General features: G+C 34.6%; 1 protein-coding gene across 1 annotated transcript; it reads right to left on the minus strand.

The window, feature by feature from the left end:
• Window positions 1-114: 114 nt before the first annotated feature.
• LOC149532697 (methylthioribose-1-phosphate isomerase-like) lies at window positions 115-13,424 on the minus strand. The gene is made up of 6 exons (XM_089805751.1): window positions 13,269-13,424; window positions 1,733-1,875; window positions 1,540-1,641; window positions 772-914; window positions 341-609; window positions 115-183 (listed from the first exon to the last, which is right to left on the minus strand). Exons 1-6 carry the CDS (start codon window positions 13,422-13,424, stop codon window positions 115-117), a joined length of 882 nt encoding a protein of 293 aa, XP_089661877.1.
• Window positions 13,425-25,418: the final 11,994 nt, after the last annotated feature.

Below are 25,418 nucleotides of genomic sequence, written 5' to 3' on the forward strand. Positions count from 1 at the left end.
TTGTGCAATCATTTTTCTATTTTTTAGAATTTAATGACTAAAGAGTACTTCAATTTCTTTAAATTGTTATGGAAATCATAGTTGCACTTGTCCCATGTATCCTTTTTCTGCTCCTTAATAAACACTCTCTATGAACTCCTTTACATCAAACATAGAAGTTGGATCCTTCTTTGTAATGATGCCCTATTTTACACAACACATTTTAAATATTATATGCCAAAATATATATCATGGTTGCACTTGTACAATGTATGAAATGAATAAAACCAAGTTTGAGATCAAATTGTATTTTTTTTCAAAATGACAGTTTATTCACAAAAGAGTAGATATGAAACTGCACCTTTTCAATTATAATGGGTGAGATAAGATTTCTAGGGGTAATATCAAAAGTAGTGTTCCAAAAAAAAATCCTAGATGGAGCTACTTGTTGACCTTGGCCACCAAGAGCATGAGTTAGTTCTTTTGGTGATCTCTCTTCAATTATTATATTCTCACCAAAGGAAATTGAGAGATCCACTAAGGTTAGAGGAGCAGGTACATAAAATGGGATATGATGGTGGAAAGATGAGAGTGCCAGATTATATGTCCCTATTTTATTTGTTGTGTCACCTATGAAACCATAATACCAACTTAGCAAGCCTTAACATACAAGAACATATGTTGTTGGAAAATTTTTGTCAACCAATCATCTAATGAGATTTAATTTGATGAACATCAATTTCAAATATCATAGCAAAGAAATTGCAGGATATTAATAGTAAATCTACATACCATTTGCTACAATCCTATTTGCTCCTACAACTATATCATCTACACGACCTGACTTTTGCAATGCCACTATTGCAAAATCTGCTATAAGGACTATAGGTATGTGATCATGGACCAATTCATATGCAGTGAGACTTGATCCTTGAAAGAAATGCAACAAATCTTCAAGTCAATATAAATCTTGATATTGAAATCATACACGATAAATTTGTTCATATATGGAATTTCAATAAAATGCAAAGTTGGATCAAAACGTTCAGAACTTTTCATGTTTCATCAACTTTGAGGGATACAACAGGAAGTTTCTTGGGAAAAATGCTAATCAAAAACTCATGTTGCTTTCAAAAACCAAAAATAGTAGCACAAGCAAGACTAGCTGAAATAAAATATTGTGAAAATTTCCACCTAATCTCTTCAATAATTAGTAAGCCTGTGAAATTGTCAACCATCAATACATTCTCTATGTTTAGAGAGGATCCTTGATCAAATAATAACTAGAAAAATCTCTTGACATCAAACAAACAATTAGTTGGTAGGTGGAAATCACTACATATGCTAAAGTAGATGACCTTTTAAATTGAAATAATCTATGATAAGTTTTCGAGTCAAAATTGTCTATGATAATTTTTCAAGTTACATTAATTATTAGAATCTAGATACAAAAAACACTGAACAATTTTCTTGAATATTTTTGACATGAAGTGAATTCTTATAGACTAAAATATAGAGTTCGGTTATAGAAATTAACAAAGAACCATCCATAGTACCTGGTTGAATGGTCTCGTCTCTATGCAAAAAGAAGTCTCTAACAGTCCCTTAGCATGAAGTGCACGAATCACACCAAGAGCAGTACCATATCCAACAGTTGCAAGACTAGCCAAACACATCACTAAGTTATGTTAGAATCATGCAGAGTTAACAAAGAAATGGATACATCAAACATATTATTGAAGTTCTGTCACACCTTCCAGTGTTACAATGAGTCAAAACATTAAGGTTCTGAGTTTTGTTGGTCTGGCATAGAATAAATTTAGCCCCGTGTAAATTGATTACTTTGTTAGAATTGACATCATCTATCAACATTCCTTCAAAAGCTGTAATATAGGCCTGTACTCAAGAAATTTTAAAATGCTATTAGAAATTTAGAAGTATATATATACAAAATGATTTGACCTGAGTATACATAGATGATTAAACCTTAACAATACTTCATATCGTTACTAACTCAAAGTGCCTTCTTCATATTCCCCACCAAGTCCTCTGTTGATCTATCACAACCATTAGTTTCTACATTAAAAATTGGTGCAGGAGCACCAAGGTCATAGGTAGGACTCATGAAGTGCACTAAGGTCACTAATGGATCCTTGGGAGGGTTGGAAGAAAAATGGCCTTCTAAGGTCATTAAAATTTGTAATGAGATTAATCATGGACATGTGATATTGTTTTGATCATAGATTGATCATATTGTAATCAAAGCTATAATCTAAGCCTTAAAAGCATTATTGAGTCTAAAAGGTACCTAGGGTCACTAGGAATGGATTTGGGTTGATCCTAGGTTAGGTGTTAATGGAATTGACCTATAAGGGTCTTAATAGATGTAATAAGGCTAATCAAGCCTTTAAATGTTGCTACAAGCACTAAGACTGCACAATAATGTAAATTGCCTATACTGGCAAAATGGCCTAAAATGGGCTCAATGGGGTTAGTTGGGTTAGTAAAGGTTATAGGGTGATAAAGGTTATCACTAAAACCTTTAGAAGTCTTTTGTTTTGGCATTATATGTTTAGGTTGTTGAGTTGACAACTTTTTTGTCAACTTGGCAACAAATCTAAGTATTTTATGTTAGTGCACAATCAATTTTGACTGTTGCAGATAGTTAGGGGAGTTAGTTAGAGGTTGGCATCAGTTTCTTGGAGTGTAGAGGGTGTTTTAGCGATGATTTCATGTGAGTGAAAAAAGACCAAGGTTGATGTGTAATGGCATGAGGCTGTAATAGTTTTAGTCAATGAAAAACAAAATTCTTTGTAATTTTGGAACACACTGTTTTGTGGGTATAACAATGATTTTTTTTGAATGTTATTTATTGTGATCTCTTCTTGAATATGATCTAGGAACATTCCCTAGCATTTTTTTTAATTCCTTACTTAAACATTTCACTGTTTCGTTGATTGACAATAACAAGAACTTGACTGGTGCAGGAACAGGGTACAATTAACAGTAAAAGTTTTGAAACCTCCTTGAAATGTGAGGCACTCCCACCACTGTACTAACTATTTTTTGGTGGGAGATTCCAATGATACATTTTGTATATAAAATGTGACTTTGACTGTAGGGAAGGGCGCCAGTCAATGGGGAACAGGGAAACGACCTGTTAAAGTCTAGTTTTTGAACCCTACACAACAACATCGATTGGTTAGATGGATCCCAATGAAGGAAGGGTATGTTTTATGGGTGATTATGTCTATAATAAATTAGTTTGAGGTGTTAGAATCTTTATTGGATCTATGTGTTTTAGGGAAGGGACGTTTCAATAAAAAAACCTAGATTATTGACCCTAGAAACAAGGGTTTGTTCATTCAGAATATGGTGAGTGATGAAACCTTGGGAGTTTCAAAATATTATCTTTTAGAAAGTCTATGAAGATTGTTTCACACTTGGGACTCCTGGAGTTAAGCAGGGTGTTGAGTTCCTTCTTTGGGCAAGGGCTAATTAAGACTAGTTGAAGGGGTAGGTTGTGAAGGAAGTATTCACCAATCAAATGGTGAGAGCTTGAGGTTCTTAGGAATTTAACAAATTTCAAAAGGGTACTTTAAAGTATAAAAATATTGTTGAGTTTTTTGGAAAATATGGGAGAAATATGTTGGTTTCAGGTTATGAAGGGCTACTAGACAAGCCTAGAAGGGCTAAAGTGGGAAATGGTGAGAGGTGAGTTGTTGGGAGTTGGTGGAGAGTTGGATCATGGTAGATAGGCCATGATAAAATGATCCAAGGTGCTAGGGCCAGTGAAAGAAGCCTGATTTGGATTTTGATATGGTGGAGGTGCTAGGTACACTAGGTGACCTAGGAGGAAATTGATGCAATAAAAGATTGTGGCAACAAAGTAGGAAGTGAATTCATAAGAATGGTGTGTGGAAGTAACTTATAAATTTAGAGCACTTCATTTGATCCTTGAGTGAGGTTAACTCCTTGAATGGATTCCAATTTTCTTGTTGAATCCTCAAGTTGAATTAGTCTTCTTAGGATGATAATGGAGGGCTCTGCATCAAAAATAAACTAGTTACTAGTTCCCTCTTTGATCAAAAAAGATGGATTTTATAACAATGAATTATATAGATTCATGTGAGGAAATCACCCCTACCAGCCATCAATGTACAAAATCAGGAAAACAAGACTAATAGATGTAGTATAGGGTACTAGATATAAAACAAAGTGAAACAGAAGATAAATCCTAAATGCAGTGTGGTTCCTTTCAGAGTTGGAAAAAGATTCCCCAAACAAAAATGAAGTTTAATAATAATGAAAAATTCACATCAAATTTAACAATCTGGAGAGCTAGAATGTGATTTCAAAATTGCAACATGAAGAAAAAGAATCTCTTTCCTACAATTCACACATAACAAATACTAAGATCACTGCCAAGTTGAAAATTAACATCATGCAGGTTAATAATTTCCTCCTAGAACATATGACCAAAGAAGATGACAAAAACCATGAATTTCCTAACATGAAAGGTGATGCTCGAGAAATAGAAACACAAGGTGTACACCCGTCAGAATCAGGTTTGGAGTCAAGAATTGGGGATCGGGAGTTGCAGAACTCTTGGGACTAATTCCTTTTGGAAATTGACCATTTGATGGTATAATAAAACACTATCCAATAGTAGGAAGTGTCAGGTAGATTTTTTCACGTAGTTCCTTTGTTAATAGGTCAACCTTTATGCATAAAAATAGGGCACTAGTCAAGGTTAATTGTGTTAGTCCAAAACAAACATAAGGAAGTGTATGATGTGTTGTAGTACACTAAACAGGGCATGAATAAGCATCATTACATTGTCAATTTTCTTGAAAAGGTAGAATTATTTATATTCTAAGTATGCAATAGGACTAATAGGCATAGTATTGGGCTTTTAGGTTCAGTTTGAGGAGATTTTGTGAAGCGGGGGTATGGAATTGTAATAGAGTCTTAGTTGTGAGTCTATGAAACCAAATCCACCATTGTGTGATATTGTGAAAGCCTTGACAATTCAGCATTTGAGGTTGTTGATAGGCCAGAGTACCTAAACCTCTGAAATTACAAAATCTTATTGTGTTTTTGAATACCACCACCCTATCCTACTACATCACTTGCCATTTGAATATCTTGATGTGGTCATTTCCACATTTCCATACTTCTTAATAGTTGAGAGAGTCAAAGAGGAAGTTTTGTGACCTTTACATTCTCTCGAGTCTTGCCAAAGGCATGTTGCAGGTTTCTTCAAGGGAGTTTAATAGATGAAGAATTTAACCTTAGTGAGATAATACACACAGTTAGCATTTTCATTATCTGCTAAAGCTCTATGTCTATAATATCATGGCAATTGGACTTGTACACAATTAATGGAAGACTGTATTGGAAGGAAACTCAGACACAAATAGGAAGACACACATAGGATAAGAATTGTTTTCCTTTTGTTTCTGGGATCTTTGAACATGGAAATGCATTTACTTTGGAATGGATGGAGTTGAAAATAATTTTATAGAGGTTATCATTCTCCAGCAATACAAGACCATGCAAATATGACTTCAACCTATATGAAGATTGTCAAAACTTATGCTATTTCATGGAGCTGCTAAACACCAAATAACATGCAAGGTATCAAGAACTCATACACTAAGTATGTTTTCTATATCATTTCTATCCTCAGTAGGGACTAGACAGTAAGTTTTCCTTATTTGTTTTCTTGAAGTCCATGGTAGCATTTTCTTTTGGTGAAACAAAGTTGATCTCCATGGTATTGTGCCTAGATGGATAACCTTCACTAGGTATCTTTGAACTATGCTTTATTCACACCCAATGATGGTGTTATTGACCCCAATTAGACTTTATCTACGCTAATGTGTTTCATGTAGATGGATCCCCCTTTCTTTGCAAATGTGGTAATGTTTAGGTGACAGTGCTTCTTGGAAAGAAAATATGTCATTATTGCATTGATGAAAAGTTTTGGATGGTTTCATTGTCAACTATAATACTATAAAGTTAAGAAACAACATTCTTATCAAACTACATGTGGTATAGGTTTTAAAATCATAAATCATGGAATGAGTGTCTAAAAGACGTTAATGCACAATGAGTAGAAATAGATCTTGAAGACCTTAGAAGGTAAAATGAAAAAAAATTAAAGGCTACGAGACTGTCACAATGAGGATAGTCACATATTATCTTTTATTGTTGCCATCAAATGTAGTGGTTTGTTTGAAATTGCATTAGTGGGAACATGCCTGCCTAAGGATGATGGTGTCAGCAATGGAACCTTATTGTTAGCTTGGAAGGCTATGTGTTAGATCTACCAATCTACTCATTATGGAGATTTTTTCTATATTATCAATGACCTTCCACAAGAGATTACTTTTTGGATCTGAAGGTGTTCATCATGTTCTTGGACTTGCTAGAGCACAAATGCACATAATGACTATCCAAACCAGGTCACTTAATATCACTTATTTAAAAAGATTACTCATTGTCTGCAAGTAAATATTATTTTTCCTAATACAATGTAAATAATTTTTATACCAAGAATATTCAATGGGCAGAAGCGATTTATTTTTTTCGTCAAATTCATGATGACAAGCTTAAAAAGTTTGTTATCAAATGTCTTTCCAAATTTTCTTCTACTTATAACTTCTTAAATTATTGTTATATTATAACTTAACCACTAGAAATGTTCCCAACACCATAAGAGATCAGACTACACTAATATGTATTTTGTTAAAATGTCTCAATATGAACAGTAGTAAGACTCTATTTATTGTTAGCAGTTTTGTGTAGTCCATTGATTATAATTAGAACTTGCAAAATTTAGTGTTTCCTTGAGTTCCATTTGTTTGAAGGAGTTAATGTTATAGTACTTGAAGATAGGTTAGGGGTATACATGTAATTTTAACTCAATTAATGCATGGACTTGAAATTCATAGTTATATATCATTTCAAGTATTCTTTCAAAGACTATGATGTAGTAGACTAGTGGTCAAATAACCCTAATGACTATTTTTTCTTTTATACATTGATTAGCTTCTTTTATTTAAACAAGTATTTCTATTCTTTTTTTATATACTGAGAATGAGTAAAATGCAAAGAGAAGCAATTGAAGCACTTATTCAAGAGCTTCCAAAATTCCACATGAAGGCAGTGCCTACAAATTGTAGTGAGTGCCCCATCTGCCTTGAGGATTTCTGTGTAGGAAATGACGTATGCAATTTAAGATTGTTATAGATAATTGTGTTACACTTTGTTAAGGGAAACTTGGTTCATATATTTAACACCTAGTTGTGTTTTAATGATAAGTAACCTCTCTAATTACAAGTCTGTGGGCTACCCTATGCTCGTAACTTCCATGTTGAATGTATTGATCGATGGTTGTGCCTTAGCATAAAATGTCCTTGTTGTCATCTCTCTATTTTTCCCAACCTGGACCTTAGTGCCTTGGCAAATTCCCAACGTTCTCAAATTGGAGATTCTAGTAAATCTTCTCATGCATCTGCAAATGCCCAATCTTCTCAAATTGGAGACTCTAGTAGATTCCCCTTTCTTTGCAAATGTGGTAATGTTTAGGTGACAATGCTTCTTGGAAAGAAAATATGTCATTATTGTATTGAGGAAAAGTTTTGGATGGTTTGATTGTCAAGTATAATACTATAAAGTTAAGAGGCAACATCCTTATCAAACTAAATGTGGTGTAGGTTTTAAAGTCATAAATCATGGAATGAGTGACCAAAAGACATTAATGCACAGTGAGTAGAAATAGATCTTGAAGACCTTAGAAGGTAAAATACAAAACAATTAAAGGCTACTAGACTATCACAATGAGGATAGTCACATATTATCTTTTATTGTTTTCATCAAATGTACTATTTTAAAATGATGGAACATTAATCAATAATCCTAAAAGAAAGATATTGCTATTGAAATTAAGAGTAGCGGACTGGGATATGCAAGACAAAGTAGAGGTATTGATCAGAGTAGTCATGGAGGACACCATTTTGAGGACATGAAAAAATAGAGAGGTCTATTATGTAATAGAAAAAGATGCACTAAGAAGACTAAGGTCTCAAATCTTTCCATGAGCTCAAAGGAAATTTTCATGACGTGACGGACATATGAGGTCCTTCTAATAGTATTGAAGACTAGTATGGTGAGCATGCAAAGGTTGTAAAAGGGATGTATAAATAACAATGATGAACAAATGATATCTAAACTATTATGATAATGTTGAAGGTATGTTAATAGTATGAATTAACTTTGATCCAAATCAACGATGTAGTAGCATGTAAAGGACAATGGTCAGTGAAGCATCCAGGTAGTTATTTAAAGTGGTAGACATGAATGACCAAAAAAGATGGCAACATTGTTCTTAAAAACCATATGCAATCTTAAAGTGGTTCATTGGGAAGACTATCAAAGGTAAAACCACTACAAGGGAGTAGTCAACAAGAAGTTGTAAGGACTGCTAGAGTACAATACAAATAGAAAGCACCATGCAAGTGAGGAGCGATGGAGATGAAAGGAATAGAGATTCAAAACTATCAACAAAATTTAAGAGCCCCATCATTTTTTTCAATCAAAGACACAACTAAGAAACAACTTTTTTTGAGAACAAGATGGATCAAGTGAACAACATGCCAAAACACTAATTTGTGAATGCTAGAGGAGCAACAATTTGGAGGGCAACACAAAAACAATGTTTACGACAGTCATATCTCAAAATGAGGATCACCTATAGGCCAAATAATTAGAGGTAGAGAGGATCATTAAATTACAATCATCTCAACACAAGCTTGACCTATAGGGCCAAACAGTCATAAAGTTGGAAAAGATTATGAACTGATGATAATGGTGACCATCTAATCAGTACTAGTGCATGAAATTTGTAAGGAGTAGTCATTATGCTTTTAATACCATGAAACAATATAGAAAAATAAGTGATAGAATTTTGTAATATGATGCATCAATTTACAATAGTGGAAAGCACTATGATTGAGTGTCAGTGAAGGAGATCATTCAATAGGTAGATAACAACCTACTGAGGTTTTGTATGAGCTCTGACAAGGTAAAAGATCTCATTGAAAAAAAGATTTGTGACAGTGGCAGATCATGTTTAGGGGATGTGATAGACTTACAAGTAGTGGTGCCATTGAGAGTGCATAGTATATGACTAAATGCTAATATAAGAAAGAGTTGTTTTTTAGTACCTACAAGTTAGGTTTGTTTTATAATGAAGTTGCAAAAAATCTTCTAAGGACAATTTTAGGGTGCAAATATCAAGACTCAAGGAAAAAGCATGTGATGAAATTCCTAGTAATATTATAGATTGTAGAACCTCCAGATAATCACCATGAAGAACATAATACAAACCATAAAGAGTGATTCAGTTATAGGTCAAGCATTATACAATAAAATGAAGATATTTGACATGCCTATTTGACATGTGATAGTTAAGAATATGATATATGAAGGCATCATGAGAAACAACCTTGAAGGAAACACTGACCTAATAAGGGTGACAGTCATGGTCTTATACCTTTGTTTGGCCTTTTCCAAATATTAATGACATTGCCAAGAATATACTAAACCCAATAAACACTACAAACTAACTACAAACTATGAGCTATGAGCTATGAGCTAATATGAGTGCAGGGACTAGGATACATTTTTATGTGATATGCAATGCTCTTGATGTACAATATAAAAGCAAGTTACTTTAGACATGGATATTGTTGTTACTGTAGAATATGACCTTTAAAGATGACTGAAGGAAATCATAAATTAGAAAGTGATATCAAATAAAAACTCGCATAATCTATCTATCAATCCAAGTTTTGGTAGACTAAATAGGACCAGGTCTATTGAAGAGAAAAATACTTTTCTCTCCCTTGTTTAAAAAGTATAAAAAGAGCTCCTTGTCTTCCAACCGTGCATACCTTAGCCAACAAGCCCACGCTGAAGCCTCACTTTTTTTATGTTGAATAATGATCTTTGATGGCTAACAAATGCTTAATTAGGTTATGCTCTATTCATTCCAAAGGAGCCTCTGCCTAATCATTTTTCTTGTGGAGGGCACATCTAGAATAATAAGAATTACAATATTAAGATCAATAGGGAAATAAGTAGAGGAATACTTGCATGATTCACAGTCACCTGCAAGAAAACAATCACACATGATTCACGACTACCTACAAGAAAGCAATTATTCATGGGTTAAAACTTGTTCATGGGCAAACCCGATCCAGCGAAATGCTAATCCGATATCACTCACCAAAGTTCAAAAAATACTCGTGGAAATATTATGTGTTTCTAGTCTTTTGCATCGACTTTATCTAAATTTTGTTATGACCTGCTTTGGTCAAAATTTTGACCAACCTAGATTGGGCAAACTGATGTTGGTCAAAATTTTGACCAAAGCAGGAATTTGATTTTTTTTAGGACCAATGCAGGAATGAAAACAAAAGATAAAGATGATTCATAGCTTTGGTCAAAAAATTGGTAGAAAAATGGGTGCAAATGTACTAGTGATAGGTTCTTTTTATCACTCATATAGTCATTTATACAATGATACCCTCAATTGCTATACTGGTAGTCATTCATTTAGTTGATTATCATCCTTATACTGACACTCTGGGAACTCAAGTAAGAAACATATTAATCTCTTTAATATAAGTTTCGAAGTACCATTATTGAATTATTATAATTGTCTACAATGCATTATTTCAAAGTATATATAAACCACATTATAATATAAAAGGAGCTAAAAATATTTATTCAGTTACTTTAATAATGTATAAAAATATACTTTACCTTAACTTCCCTTTGGGATCGTTTCCCAATACTTTTACCACCTTGTACTTAACCGAATGGGGTGGCGGCATGAAGTCATTTAATAGACCCTCGATATGTCCTTGGTGCTGGAGATAGATGTAAAGGTATGGCCTTATATGTCCTAGTCCATCAATATCTACATGGCTCATCATTTTAATTCACGATCTGCAATATGAAATGTGTGACCATCCATAATATCAACAGTTATGCTTCCTTTCACCTTTATTTTAATCTTTCTTCCATGTAGTGTAGTCTTCCTTCTTTCAGTGTTAGGTGTCCTTTTACACGCAGGATATGGAGTACAAGTCAATAAAATCACTTTCTATGTTTGACATGATGGCAGTGGTGTTGACTAGATATTGTTAATGGATCGTATCCCTTGATAAGGCATTGCTTTCATATAAATGCTTTTCAAAAGTGTCAATGAAATTGTTACATATGTTCAATGATCCCTTATGAAAGTCTACTTTAGGAAAAGTTATGATGTGCTACCCAATCTGATAGTGTCAATATAGTTTCTCCAAGTCTTTGTGAAGTAGATGTCATAGTCAATCTAACTGGAGACTATGAATGTTGATTATGAGGTAATCAATTTTCACCAATAAATTTTGACTAGAAGATTGCACTATTTAATTTGATGAATGATCAACCCTACAAATCCCAAGAATCACTTGCATGCAAACACCTATCACAGAAGAGAGAAAAAACAAGCTATGGAGGCTAGAATTGTCAAATCCATAGATGAGACATTCTTGATGAGAAAAAAAGAGATTGCTATTATAAAAATTGAATCAATTGAATAATTAAAAAGAGAAATCATCCTTATAAAGAAGATCAAAACTCTAAAAAGATCTAACCTAGGTTGCATCGTAATAATTAATAAAAAAATTAATTATTATATTACTAAAGTTTAGCTTAAGTAGACTAGAGTTAAGTAGAAAATATCTAACCACTCTAACACCCCCACCCCCAAGATAAACTTAAGGATTAGCTAAAAACATAGAAACTACTACTAAAAATTAGAAATGGGTCTTGACAACAAGGCCTGATGAGGTACCCAAGCACAACCAAATCTCTAAATAGAGGAGAAATAGAAAAAACCACATGGGAAAAATTCTATTGCAAAAAGAGATGGAAACAATGTTGAAAAGAACTAGTGAAGGACTGAAAAAGCCTCCAAACTAGGGAATGTTCCAGAAGATAGGAACATAATATGATCATGAAGAACACCACTGAAGCATGTAGAAGTTGTAGAGCTCTATCAAAAGTAACTACTGATTTGAAGAACCTCCACTAAAATACAACCTGACAAGGTAGAGAAGACTATAATCTACATCAAATTAGGACACACACAAAGGAAAACAACTAAACTCAAAGATACATATGGCATGAAACACCAAATCCTGAAGAGTTAATCAATCGAACATGGAAGGCTGCAACCAAAGTAGGAACACAAAGAAAAGTGTCTATATGGTAGATAATCCATCTCACCGAAATGCATAGGTACCCAACCACTACATCCACCTAGTACATAGGAACAAATGCTAAATACATAGTTGTTGTGAAGTTTTCACACCATCACCCTAAAACATTGGGGACCCCTTTTTTTTTATCACCTTAGCGATAAATAACTTTTGAAGTTGTCCAAAAAATTTTAGTCTTCGAAAATTTTACTTCTTGGACACCTTTAGGTCAAGAGGGAGCAGGTTAAAATTAATTTTCACCTAGTTTCAACTTGATTTTCTAGAACAACCAATTTCATCCTTAGGTCGAACAAATTTCAAAGAACAACACTTGGCAGGATAAAATTGTAAATTTTGTACTCAGATGATTTTTTTGAAAATTTGGATATATTGTATAAATTTGAATAATTTTTTTTAAAAATAAAATTTTGTTAGATTTAAGTTTTTGGGAAAATCTTGAATTATTTTTTTTTGGTGAGAAAATTAATTTAGTGATGGTAAAATCAAATTGCAAAATCGATTTTGGATTCAAGAGAAATGATTTATGTCTATTAAAAAATTAAAATTGTATAGCAAAATCGATTTAGATTAAATTGCAAAAATTGGCATTAAATGGATTAAATCTGCCTTGAAGATTTTAAAATACTTAAAGAAAATTAGTAATTTAAAATTGAAAAAATCAATTTTGGCTTGCCAAATTTGATTTTTGATGATATATTAATTACTAAATCATCATCAAATGAAAATGTTTAGCATCTCCAAGGCTTTATTTATTTTATTTTTGCAATTTTGTTCTAACCGACAATTTAAAAATGCAAATTTCATTGTGGCAAAATTATTTTTTAGCTTATCATTTAATTCGGGTGAGAATTGTGCATTAATTAATGTTTTTTTTTCCGTCCTAGTTGCAAGTCGGCCAACTAGAGAAGGCAAGTGAATTGGGTATAAGAGGGATCTCTTTCCCCTTACCTCCTCATTCATTCCATCATCCTCTTCCATGCTTGAGCAAGTTTTGAGTAAGGCAGCGATTTTTCTTAAGGAAGGCAACTTTTTCCAGATTTTGGCATTCTTGCAAAGGTGAATTTCCATTGTTGGCAATCTAATTTTTTTCCATGAAGGCTGCATTTCTGCCCTAGGCAACTTCTTGTGGCAAATCAAAATTTCTTGCCCTAAGGCAATTTTTGTGGAGCCGAAATTTGTGGAAGACAAAATTCTAATTTTCTAAAGAGGCTACGTTTTTTCTCCTAGAGATTGGACAATTTTATTGGTGAAGAAAACAAGTGATAAAGTATGATTTTTTGGCACATGCATGGACAATTTCAAGTCTTAGGTCTGATCCAAAATTCAAAAGAAGACCCAGCCATTAGTATAGGCAAATTCAATTCATTTAGAGTTGAAAGTGGTCCTTAAGTGGATTTGACTCTTTTGTTCTTGTTTAGTTTTGTTTCTCTTGGTTCTTCTTGCATTCATCATCCACCACTTCATCATCCCATCCTAGGTTGAAGATTGGAGATTGATAATGGTAGAATCCATGATAGGACATTTGAAGAGGCAGAAATAAGCTAGACCACCCTAGGAATGAAGTTGGAAGATATAAGTGTAGTCCATCCTACGACACGAAGAGGCAAAAATAAGTGTTAGTCCCATCCTAGGTTGAATATTGGAGATTGATAAGTGTAGTGATAGGACTTGGCAAGGCAGAAATAAGTTAGAATCCATCGATAGAAAGAAGGTTGGAGATCGATAAGGGTAGTCCATATCACTTAGAATGAAGGGGCAAAAATAAATGTTTAGGATGGTAGATGTTAGTGCAAGCAAGAACCCTAAGGGAACGAATACTAAGAAAGACAAAGAGGATATGGTGCCCAAAACAACTTTCTTCTAAAAAAGGAGGCGAATAATTGATACTAATGTCAGTATAGTAAATATGATATAGGTAAAAGATAGGCTAAAGGAAGGACAATCCCCCATGGCAAAGAAGATATACAAAAGTGGAATTGTACATGCAAAAACTTTTTCTCCTACCTTGCCTTGTTTAAAATTGGTTATGGAGTGCGCATCCAGGTTTGATCTTATCAGTAAATCCATCATTTTTTATGAAGGGAAGAGGGTGTTGGCCAACATTTGTAGACAGGTGATTGAAGAAGCATTTAACATTCCCCAGTACAAGAGCATGACAATGGTGATGATGGATTAGGCAGCCAAGTCATTTCAGGATAACCAGGAAGCTTATTTCATGCATCTAAAATAGGATTGGCTACACGAGGTAAAGAAAGGAGTAACCAAATCATCGAGGCTCACAGTGGCAGATTTCAAATCAGAATATGGAGATCTCATTGTGCTTCTCAGCCGGATCATGGGCCTAGCTCAAGGTATGCAATTCAAAAATTGGATGTACTTATTTATTGATGAAATTGAAAAAGGGAAAAGAAGATTTGATTGGGCTAGGATCATAAGCGAAATCTAGAACTGCAATTTAGAACCATACAAAACCAAAAGCAATTCCACATGGGATCCTATCTGTTTTACCTAATTGCTAGATTGTATAAAAGTCTGGGACTTAAGGCCTTAGGAGAAGTTGGCAATGGGTCAGGGCAATATTTGTTGCATGAATGTTGTCTACAACTTCATTTGCACAACAATGAGGATTATAAGATGTTTTGTGATGCCTTTGCCATGAAGACAGTAAGGGTATTACAAGGGACACCTGCTAAGAGACTTTCATCAGAAGCAGAAGCAAAGGTAAAGAAATATGGGAGTTGGTTTATCCAATTTCTACAATTCACATACATTAAAGTAGCATGAAGTATAGTTTTTCCCAAGAGGCTTTTGAGATACCCACTTGACAAGGTAGTTTTGATGGAATTGGCTAGGCAACTTGAGCATTATGACATAATAGTGAAACTCAAAGGTAAGATAGGGATTACCTTCTCATTTGGAATTGGCAATGATAGTTTCCCTAATCATGTTGCCTTTGTAGCTGTGGAGAAGGAATTGGAATGGTATCATCTAGGATGGTACAGAGCAAGGCAAGGATTTGATCCTAATGGTCTTATCAAGGTATCTCATGGAAATGCATTTAAACATGTTCCCACTATAGAAGACTTTTGAGCCAATGCCATGGATGACTTTCATGTAAGAAAGCTAGTTTTCTCAAGATTGTTGGTGAACATGATGAGAGATATCAAATGGAGAGGCCTTGATATTCCTGATCAATTAGAAGATGATGGAAATGTGTTGAGAGAAGATTATGATACAGTAGAAGGAACAAAGTTGAATCCAATAGATTAGGATGATCATCAGGATCCTTCCTTGGAGGCAGTTACAAGAGCAGTTGATTTTCATACCGAGTCATGGTATAATGAAAGATTAAGGAAGCTACAAAGTCAAAGGATCCCCCTTACTTATGAGAAGATGAAGCCAAAAGAAGGTCCAACGGAATTGGTCAAATAGAAGAGTGAAGGAAGTAGCTAGCAACAAGAAACAATTAGAAGCAAGAAGAGAGCTTTGGAGGTTGAGAAAAGTAAAGAACATATGTAACCTCCAACAAAGAGACAACACACAGCACCATCAAGGGAAAGTATATTTGAGGCTAGAGGCCAAGAAGATAACAAAAGTGAGCAAAGGACTGTAGTAGAAGTGAGTTGTGATTTAGAGTCAAGTGGTTACAATAATAGCACTAAGTACTCTCCTCTCTCAGAAAACCAATGTGGAGATGACATGGCAGTTAATGGCGAAGAAGGAGATGGGCCGATTGATATTGAGGCAATAAGTCAGGCACCCGAGGCCGTTGGTGATGCTCTATTAGTTTTAGAATCTAGTTTTGTGGAGATGCACCGCACCACTATGGTTAAGGCAAATGCTTATGCCAAGAGGCGAGGTAGTAACTGCCCAAACAATGGAAGACATCCAAGGATTAATAGAGAAGGGTGATAGCAAGAACCAAAAATAGATTGCAAAAATAGTGGCAAAGGTGATTAGGAGCAATAGTGATGGTCACCGAAAGGTTCAGATTGTTGTACCCACGGTTAACAAGGCATTGGATGAGATTGGGCCCAGAAATATGAGATAGTGGAGCATAACTTGGGAAGGAATACAGATGACATGGAGTGTGAGGAGATCTAAGAGGGCATAGTTTCAATAAGAGAAAGATTGAGGAAGGAAAATGAAAGGATCATAAAGTTGGAGGCCGAGAACAAATATTGGAGAGATTGCTAGCCCATCCAACAACTGCACCAGGCAGCTCTTCCTCAAGACAACAAGAGCAACATAGAAGAGATATCAACTTAGCTACATGAAGTCAAGGATTGGATCCATGATACAATCCAAGACAAGAAAAATTTCTTACCTTCCTTTATCTCGACATTTCGACCATTAGTGACTGTTAGAAGCAAATTCAGAGTATTTGAAGAGGAGTGGAAGGATCTCCTTCGGGTCAAGGATTTAGCCATTCCTAGGCTACAAGCATTCATTGGGCTACCAGAGAAATATTTGGAAAGGGAAAAGTTGGTTGATGAAGGAGGATTGATTATGGTTGGGTCTTGGTTTTTTGCCTTGACTACCAGATTGAGAACACTCGAAGAGATACAAAATGTAGTTTCAAAGCACGGCCCAAGCGGCGAGACATCCATTTCGACCATGATGAGTGAGGTTGGGGTGGCACTTGATTTTGAAGATATTAGAGAGGAATATTTCAATGAGACAAGACTTGGATCAAGATTGGATGAGTTAGAAAAGGTTTCTATCAAGAAGAAACATTTGGGCACCCTTTCCTCCCTCAATGCCTTTATCGGATACAGAAAAGAGTACGAGAAAGACCTTGAGAAGACACTACAAGCAGCAAGCAGCATAATGAAATTGGTTGACCTCAAGATAAAGCATACACCTTTCCATCCCATGGAGGAAGTCAAAAAAAGGCTAGCTAAGTTCATTGCCTTAGCTAAAAGGATGAAAGAAAAAGGGAGATTTATATTAGAAGATCATTTGATGTAAGCCCAAGTGGCAATTTCTCTTTTGTCTAGGGTAGGACAAGAGTCTAATTTTGATTGGCTACCATTTTGGTGCCTTCTCATTGGCTGCCACTTTTCCTTTTTTTCATTGGTCCATTGATGAGGTGGCATCTTCTCATTGGTCGATGGGGTGGCAACCCTACTTAGGGTTTCTAGGATTCAATTTGGATCGTTGATTTTGCCTCTTTATCTCTACCATTGGTTGTACATTTTGGCATCTATATAAGGAAATTTTCTCTCATTTGTAATGGTCGAAGAATTTTTTTGCATAAGATAATGCCAAAATTGCCTCTCTTTATCATTTTTGTGACTTGCATGGTGATTAAGAACATTTGGTATTGTTGCATGGTTTCTACTTCCACTAGTTAGAATAAGATTTTCATTTTAAAATTGCTAAAATAGATTTCATTTCAAGTTGCCTACTAAGATTAAGAGTAGATGTGAGTAGATGGATAGTTTCATGGTAGCATTAGTGGATGTTTGATAGGGATCAATAACTAGGCCACTAGCATCCTAGCGGCTTGTTGGGAAGCCTTATGTGGTAAAATAGTTTATTTTCCTTTGAATCATTGCATCTATGGAGGTGGAGCCACTGGTTAACTTTCATTAGATTCAATTCCCGTCCATTTTCTAATCATTCCATTCATAGGAGTAGGAGTGGAATAGCAAGTAGTTAGAAGTTGGAGTTTTGAAGAGGAATGTTAGAAAGGTGTAAGTCGTAAGAACATTCACCCTCCATCACCATCACCTTCTCCATCAACATCATCTGGCACTTGGACTAAATCACCATTATCATCATCTCAAAATCCAATTTGTCCTTGAAGGAATAACGTAAGCCCACCTATGTGATTACCAGAAAATCACATCAATATACTGAGTTAGTATACATAGGTGTAAGGAACATTGGAGTTATACTCATGTCCCATGTGTATTAACTTTTCAAGAGAGGAATTGTGTGTTTGATACTCTGTATCAGATATTCAATTTCTAATATGTTATGTAGTGGTACAAAAACTAACATCAACAATAGCTCACTCCATCAAACCAAGGAAGGATGAGAAACAACAAAAGAATCTGCCCTAATACAGACAAGGATGATGTGACAGCCAAATAGAAAAGTGAGCCAGTAAAACTACATGTCAAGGAACCACAATCAAGATGCACAAAAAAGTACATATATGTGTACTAAGGTGATCAATCTTAAACATTTCATGAGGCTAATGTCACAAAAGGGAAACTCACTAGACAGAGAAAAATGACAAAAAAAGGTAAAACATCAACCCCCCATGGCACTTTAATTAGAGTAGTGCATGTACAATAAGGCACAAGATATAATAAATCCCAAGAATACAATAATCTGCATGAGTGTCCTTAGATGACACTGCTCGAATAAGAAGGAAAAGCAAGGCAAAACTATTGAAACAAAAATATATATGCAATATGGCACTTTATCTCAATGTGTTTGCAAGAATGCATACAAATGATGTTTAAATAGACTAGAAGAGATATAAGACTAATACAACATATAGTATAAGCCATGAGGAATCATCTGAAGCAATGAAATTGATTCTCAAACCAAAATGCAAAAAATGCAAAAGACTAAATAGAATGTTCTTGTAGCAGAATCTGGAAAGACAACCAACATCACTAGAATGAGCTCAATTTGTAGTCCTAAGTGTCTCTACAAGTTTAGACTGGATGCGTAGTCTAGAGATCACATGTTGCACATCGGTCAAGTTTCAATTTGAGATGTGCCTCTCAGGGGAGTTGTCTCCACTAGTTCATTTTTTTTGGGTAGTTCAGGTCATTCTTTGGATAACGCATGATTTTGTTTTTGGAGGTAGTAGATGTTGCAGTGGCCCAAGACTTTTTCTCTTGCTTCGACAGTGGTTGTTTTGGCATACGTGGTTTGAGATTCTTTTTCAATAGTTTCCCTCCCTCTTGAGGCAGTTTGGCTTTAAACATGTGGCATCATCATGGCCATCGGTAATTTTTACCAGCTCTAACTCTTTTCTACTGACGTAATTTTTTCCAATGATCTTTTTTTCTTTGGTGACTTTGTCTTTATTGGCCACCAGATTTTTTATCTAACACTGACCCTTTGTGTGATACATGTTTCTAGCAGCTGGATATTTTGCAGGGATCATTTTTCAAGCATTTTGTTTGCCTCAACGGTTGTTTGACCATCAAATTTGGGCTCATCATTGTTGATATCAGTGTCATGCCAACACTACATCATCAACCTGTTTTCCCTTTAGGCTCTATTTAGACCTACCTTCACATTTTTTTCTCATATTTTGGGCATACAGACTTCATTTTTTGCAAACGAGATATCGTCAGAAAGTTGGTTCTGAGCCCGTCACAATGGTATAGTTAGTTTTCAGTTTTGATGCTTTTTCAATGGATTTTTCTACTGTCAAAGTTAGGGGTACAGTTTTTCACTCTGTGAGACATATCTTGAAAATTTATATCATCACCTCGATATGTTTGCCTAGGTCAATATGGCCTAGGTGCAAAGCTTTTTTGCCTCAAATTTCAACGGTGTCCAAATTATATGTATTTTATATGGAAAGGGTGGTTTTCAAGTGCTCTGAGCTCAACAATGATGTTTGTTTGGGCTCAAAGTGCCTCAAAAAAGAGGTCCCCCCAGATCCAACGTAAAATCCTCTGAAAGCCACACATCTGAAACTGATGCCAAATCTCTCACAAATAGAACAAGGGCATGAAGATCTGGAGCTCTGATACCATGTTTAAATTGATGAATGATCAACCCTATAGCTCTCAAGAATCACTTGCATGCAAACACCTGTCACAGAAGAGAGAAGCAAAAAGCTATGGACACTGGAATTGCTATATCCATAGATGAGACATTCTTGACAAGAAAAAAAGAGATTGCTATTATCAAAATTGAATCAGTTGAATAATTACAAAGAGAGATTGTCCTTATAAAGGAGATCAAAGCATAAAAAGGTCTAACCTAGGTTGCATCATAATAATTAATAAAAGATTAATTGTTATATGCTGAAAATTTAGCTTAAGTAGACTAGAGTTAATTAGAAACTATCTAATTACTCTAACACGTTTCTTCTCTATAATCAATGTTATGATAAAGTCGCCTCTACGTGTTGGTAATAAAATCATTGCTAACTTTAGATTGGATATTATTCTTATTTACTTGTGTTATTATATAAAGGTATTGATTTAATATCACTATTGTCAAGAGTACTCCCTTCTTTATTCGGTGTTGAATAGGTGTCTTCAATAGATGTCTTGTCCATGTATCCTTTGTAATCTTTGGTAGAGCTATAGATATGGACTCGAGAATAATAATCAAAGTGCTCTTTGAATGTGGCCAAATTGTTGGTTGTGTAATTTGAATGATAATTTGATGCCCTCTTCTCAAGTTAGATGATTGTTCAATATCTAAAATGTTGAATCTATCTCCATGCTAGTTTTTTGAGCTTTTAATGCTCGACAATTCCTTAGCTTTTGAATCACCTCTAATACAATTGTGACCCATGATTCATTCCACTATTATCAATTTGATATTTATGTGCCTTCTCATTAGAAAAAATTACACAGATATGGGACAAAGTTTTGAGGAGAGCCCAAAATCATTGTTGTGGCCAACTCTTGCCATAAACCCCTTGAGAAAAAAATAGGTTGAGATCATTATGATCTCTAAGCTTGCCTTATTTTTGGTGGTTGTGTAACATCGATGATCTAGGTTTGATCTCTTTGACCATTAAAACCTACCCATAAAGAGGAAAACCGTTGAAGTTGTTGACCAAAGATATTTCTCTCCAACGAAGATCTTGCTTTGAGTCATCTAGTGCAGGGCATTTTTATGGCTTATTTGACTCAATGGGTCGATTCATTAGTTATCCTTGACAGAGCAATGTGATTAATTAGTTTAACCTCTACTATGGTATTCATATTAGTCTTGAAATCCACAGTGGCATCATCAAGAGAGTAATATCTTTCACATCCTTAATTGAATTGATATCTCTTGTCTTCTTTCCATGCCGCCCTAATTTTTCTACTCTCTATTAGTTTTGATAATCCCTCATTTGATGCCTTCATGTGAGATATTAATGGCTTATTAAATCCACGTCAACAAATGGTTCCTTAATTAACGTGTTTTCATTTCCATTGGCTTGGGTGGCCAATAAATGCCTTTATACGTCTATATTTTCTCCAATTGTATGGTGCGAGATAGATGTTCACTCCTTTCCAAGTTACTATTCATATCCTCTGGTAGAAATATTGGCTTCATATGACCCAACAATCTATGTAAGGTCTGACATTAACAATGATTAGAAAATGACATTCTCTGGGAAAAGCATTCGCTGACTTGTAGTTCAACAAGGCTTCAATAGGGCAAAGTACTAAAAGACTGAGAGTTTGTAAATTGATCTTTAAAATGATCATATTCCTTCACGTGGCCTCTCCGTAGAAGTCTGGCAAAAATGAATCATCCATTTCCTTGCTCAAACATACAAATTTCTCAACACAAATCTTAGGATTGAAATGTGTTTTGATACCATGTTAAAGTTTGAATGATTGTTGTAGATGAAAAAATCATTGTTTTTTATTTCTGTGACTTTCAATTACAACAATATCTTATTATTTATATTGAGAATAAACCTATGAAGAGACATGTCCCTTGAAGGGACATATATATATATATATATATAATAAACACATTATATCTCATAAATAATTATTCATAGGTTTATCTAATTAAATTTGTAAAACATTAACAAAAAGCATAGCTAGTATGTCAAAGAATCCAGTTACATACATTCAAAGACTACACAGATTGCTATGAAGTATCATTTTCTAAGAGAGAAGGTAGTTGAAAAGAATAAAAGATTGAAGTAAGTTAGTACAAAGAAATAAATAGCAAATATACTTACTAAATGTTTTTTCTAAGGATACTTTTGAGTACCTTAGAGGTATGCTTGGGATAATGCTCCAACCTATTTCAAAGTTGATGTAAGGATTGCATCAATCCAATGTAATTAGAGCACTATTCATTCTAGACTGGATGCTTGATTCTACTCTTAAGGGCAAGAAGTAGTTATTTTGGGTAGAATTATTGAAGAACCCTTGTGTAATGTTTTGGTACAATAGTGTCAGTTGGTACCTAGTCTTTTTGTATATTGTTTTGGAGATGAGTGTAATAATGAGAGCACTTTAGATTCTTATATTGGCATAATGACACATTTTTCATTGATGTCAGTAGGAAAGAGCAATACATGAAAAACTTATTTATAGATGATATAATGAATGGGTAAGAGTAACATCTATGGGGAAGAGTATTCAACGGAAGAGTAATGGATGTTAATGGTGGAGAGTATTCAAATCATTTGGCATTTACAGTTTTTCATCATATATTGTTGAATCAATGCCAAAGGGGGAGATTGTTAGCGTGAATGTTGAGTGTATTCCAAAGGGGGAGATTGTTAGCATGTTGGGGATACTATTGAGATATGGTTGAGTGGTTGACACTTGGATTGATTTCTTATATGTTACATTCATGGCTTGGTTTTTCATTGATGTCAACATATATGTATTTTGGTAAATGTTAGATAGAATTATAGTACATCACAGAGGTAGAATTGATCTGTAAGGTTTGGGTGTAGCGAGTTAAGCTATATGGACTTAGATTTATGTTCATGGATTTGTTCAGATGCTACATCTATGTTCTCTCAATTTAGTATGAAGATTGGGATGAGTTAGAAATGATTTATTGAGGACTAATTGCAAGTCCATGTGAAGGAACTAGTTTACAAATAATTCAATTGTATCTATTAAGAGAGATGGAATGTTGTTAAAAGAGCTTAGATCATGGTTGAAGACATGTTCCAGATGTTATGTTCATGGTATCAGATCATTTTCTGGAGGTCACTGAAGTGTAATGTGTGATAAGTTCATAGAAGTCAACTTTTGTATTGAAATATTTATTTTGGAAGTTGTAAAGTATATTTTAGCATGTTGAACTTAATTTTAATATCATATAGAGGTCTTATATTATTCATTGTATATTGGGAAAGCCCTCAAGGCTAACTTAATTATTTTTAAAGACAAGGTATAAAAGAAGGGTTGTTTCCTTGATTGTAAGTGTACAATTGTGTATTGTGTATTGTTATTGATGCCGAGTATGTGAATTTGAGTTCGACAACAAATTCAAACTCAAATTTACAATCCAATTATTGATCTAATCTTTTTGCTAATAGAAATAAATTTATGAATACTATTAACATAGGAAATATACATAGAATCCTTCTAATTCAATGTAGAAGTTTTGAAAATAGAGAGTACAATGGTTTTCTCTTATTTTCTTCAAATATTTAAATATAAATAACTCATAATTTATCTTCAAACTCTTTTCAATTTAAAAATGGATTACGATGGTTTTCTCATATTTTCTTGATTACAATGGCTTTTTCCTGTTCATCATTGCCCTTGCCGCATTATAATTGCTTTGGCTTATTATCTTTTTATCGCCTCCCTTGGTCTAGTTGTTTTCTGATCTTTCTAGTTTTCCATTACCTTTTTATTTTCCTCTTTACAGTTATTTCTGGTGCCAAATGCATTTGTTAAGTCTTTGGTCTTGTTTTCCTCTATTGCTTGTTATTTGTTCTCTATCTCTATTGGTCTGCCCTCATTCGTTATGAACACTGCTATCATCCTTTTCCAAGAACCATGGATTTCCTTGGCCATGTTAAGCCTGAGAGGTGGAGTAGGATATTTATAGACATAGATGATATGACTTGGATGGTTGTGAGGAGGGTATTAGGTGAGAAACATTTTGATTATAGTCAAACTTGGCGATCGAACAGTGAAGTTACCAGATACTCCATAGCCTGCCTCCTCTGCACTAAGACAACCAAGGGAACACAATGAAGCTCTGTGAAACCATCTTTGGTCGGACTTAGTTGAAAGGGATTCATAATGTTATTTCCAACATCAATAGTAGCCTGGAAATTCCATATCCTGAAGCATACATGGATTGGCTGATAGTTAGTCTTAAACTTGCCAAAGTTCCCAAACACCCAATCCTCTCCATTAGGGATCCTCCTTCCTTTAAGAGAGTCTGGCCAGAGATGTAAGCGGACATCCATTTCCTCCTCAGATGGTGTAACATTGCCAAGGAGGGTAAGAGTCTTTGGATTGAATCATACCTCAAAAATGCCAAGCTCAACATTTCTCTGACCGTGGATCTCTGAGACCTCAAAAAGTTCAAATCTATCCTCCCGAATCTAAAGAGGTCAAGTAGGACTAGGAGAAGCGCAAGGGAAAACCAACTGATGTATATAGTGGCATTTCCTCGGATGTAGACATGGATGATGAACTCATTATTGTTCGTCGCCAAGATGTATAAGTCTCGATTCATTCTATTTTTTTACGTATATACAATATGAAGACCAGTTTCTAATAGTATAAAAGGTTTTGTATCTAGTAGTAACTCTCAGAGGGTCCTTTTAAATTTTTGTCTAAGTTTGGAATTAAGTAACGGCATACATCAGCGTAGTATCTGCTAATAGTTATATATAAGTATTGATCGAATTTAGCAGAAACAGAAAGATTGTACAAACTTATGATACATAGGTGGAAAGATTGTACAAACTTATGGTACATAGGTGTTTATAGTGGTATCAAATGGGTTTCAAATGTATTAGTTTTGATTATTATGAATGATTTGTTGAAAATTTGTTCAGTCTTTACGATTCATGACAAGGGTTTAGCCGCTTCTTATGTAAGTTGACTGGTCATATTGGACATTGACAAACCAGTCTTTTGGTGTAACGACAACCCCACTCTAACAAGTGGTATCAGAGCTTGGTCACAGGTTTGAATCCTCAAACCCTTGGGTCACGCTGAGGGGGAGATTGTTGGAAATTTGTTCAGTGCTCCCCTTGGGATTCGTGATAAGGCCTTAACCACCCCCTATATACTATAAGTTGAGTAGTTGTATTGGGCATTGACAAATTGGTTTTTTGGTGCAACGACAAACCCAATCTAACATGATTAGTTTCTATTGGCAAATGTCACTACTTGTTTTTCTTATGACTACTTTACGAAGGACCCCAATTGTCGATGC

Source organism: Cupressus sempervirens, chromosome 10 (genome assembly GCF_028749045.1).
Source record: "Cupressus sempervirens isolate cs-2001-9-10 chromosome 10, ASM2874904v1, whole genome shotgun sequence".
NCBI classification, from domain to species: domain Eukaryota; kingdom Viridiplantae; phylum Streptophyta; class Pinopsida; order Cupressales; family Cupressaceae; genus Cupressus; species Cupressus sempervirens.

Bases quoted from the DNA above. Each gene is read 5' to 3' on its own strand.
- LOC149532697 (XM_089805751.1), bottom strand. From the start codon at position 13,424: ATGCAGCCTTCATGGAAAAAAATTAGATTGCCAACAATGGAAATTCAC. The intron at 1,876-13,268 runs GTAAGGGGAAAG...TCTTGAGTACAG, and splicing joins ATGATGGAATGAATGAGGAG to GCCTATATTACAGCTTTTGA. The intron at 610-771 runs GTATGTAGATTT...ATGGTTTCATAG, and splicing joins AAATAGGATTGTAGCAAATG to GTGACACAACAAATAAAATA.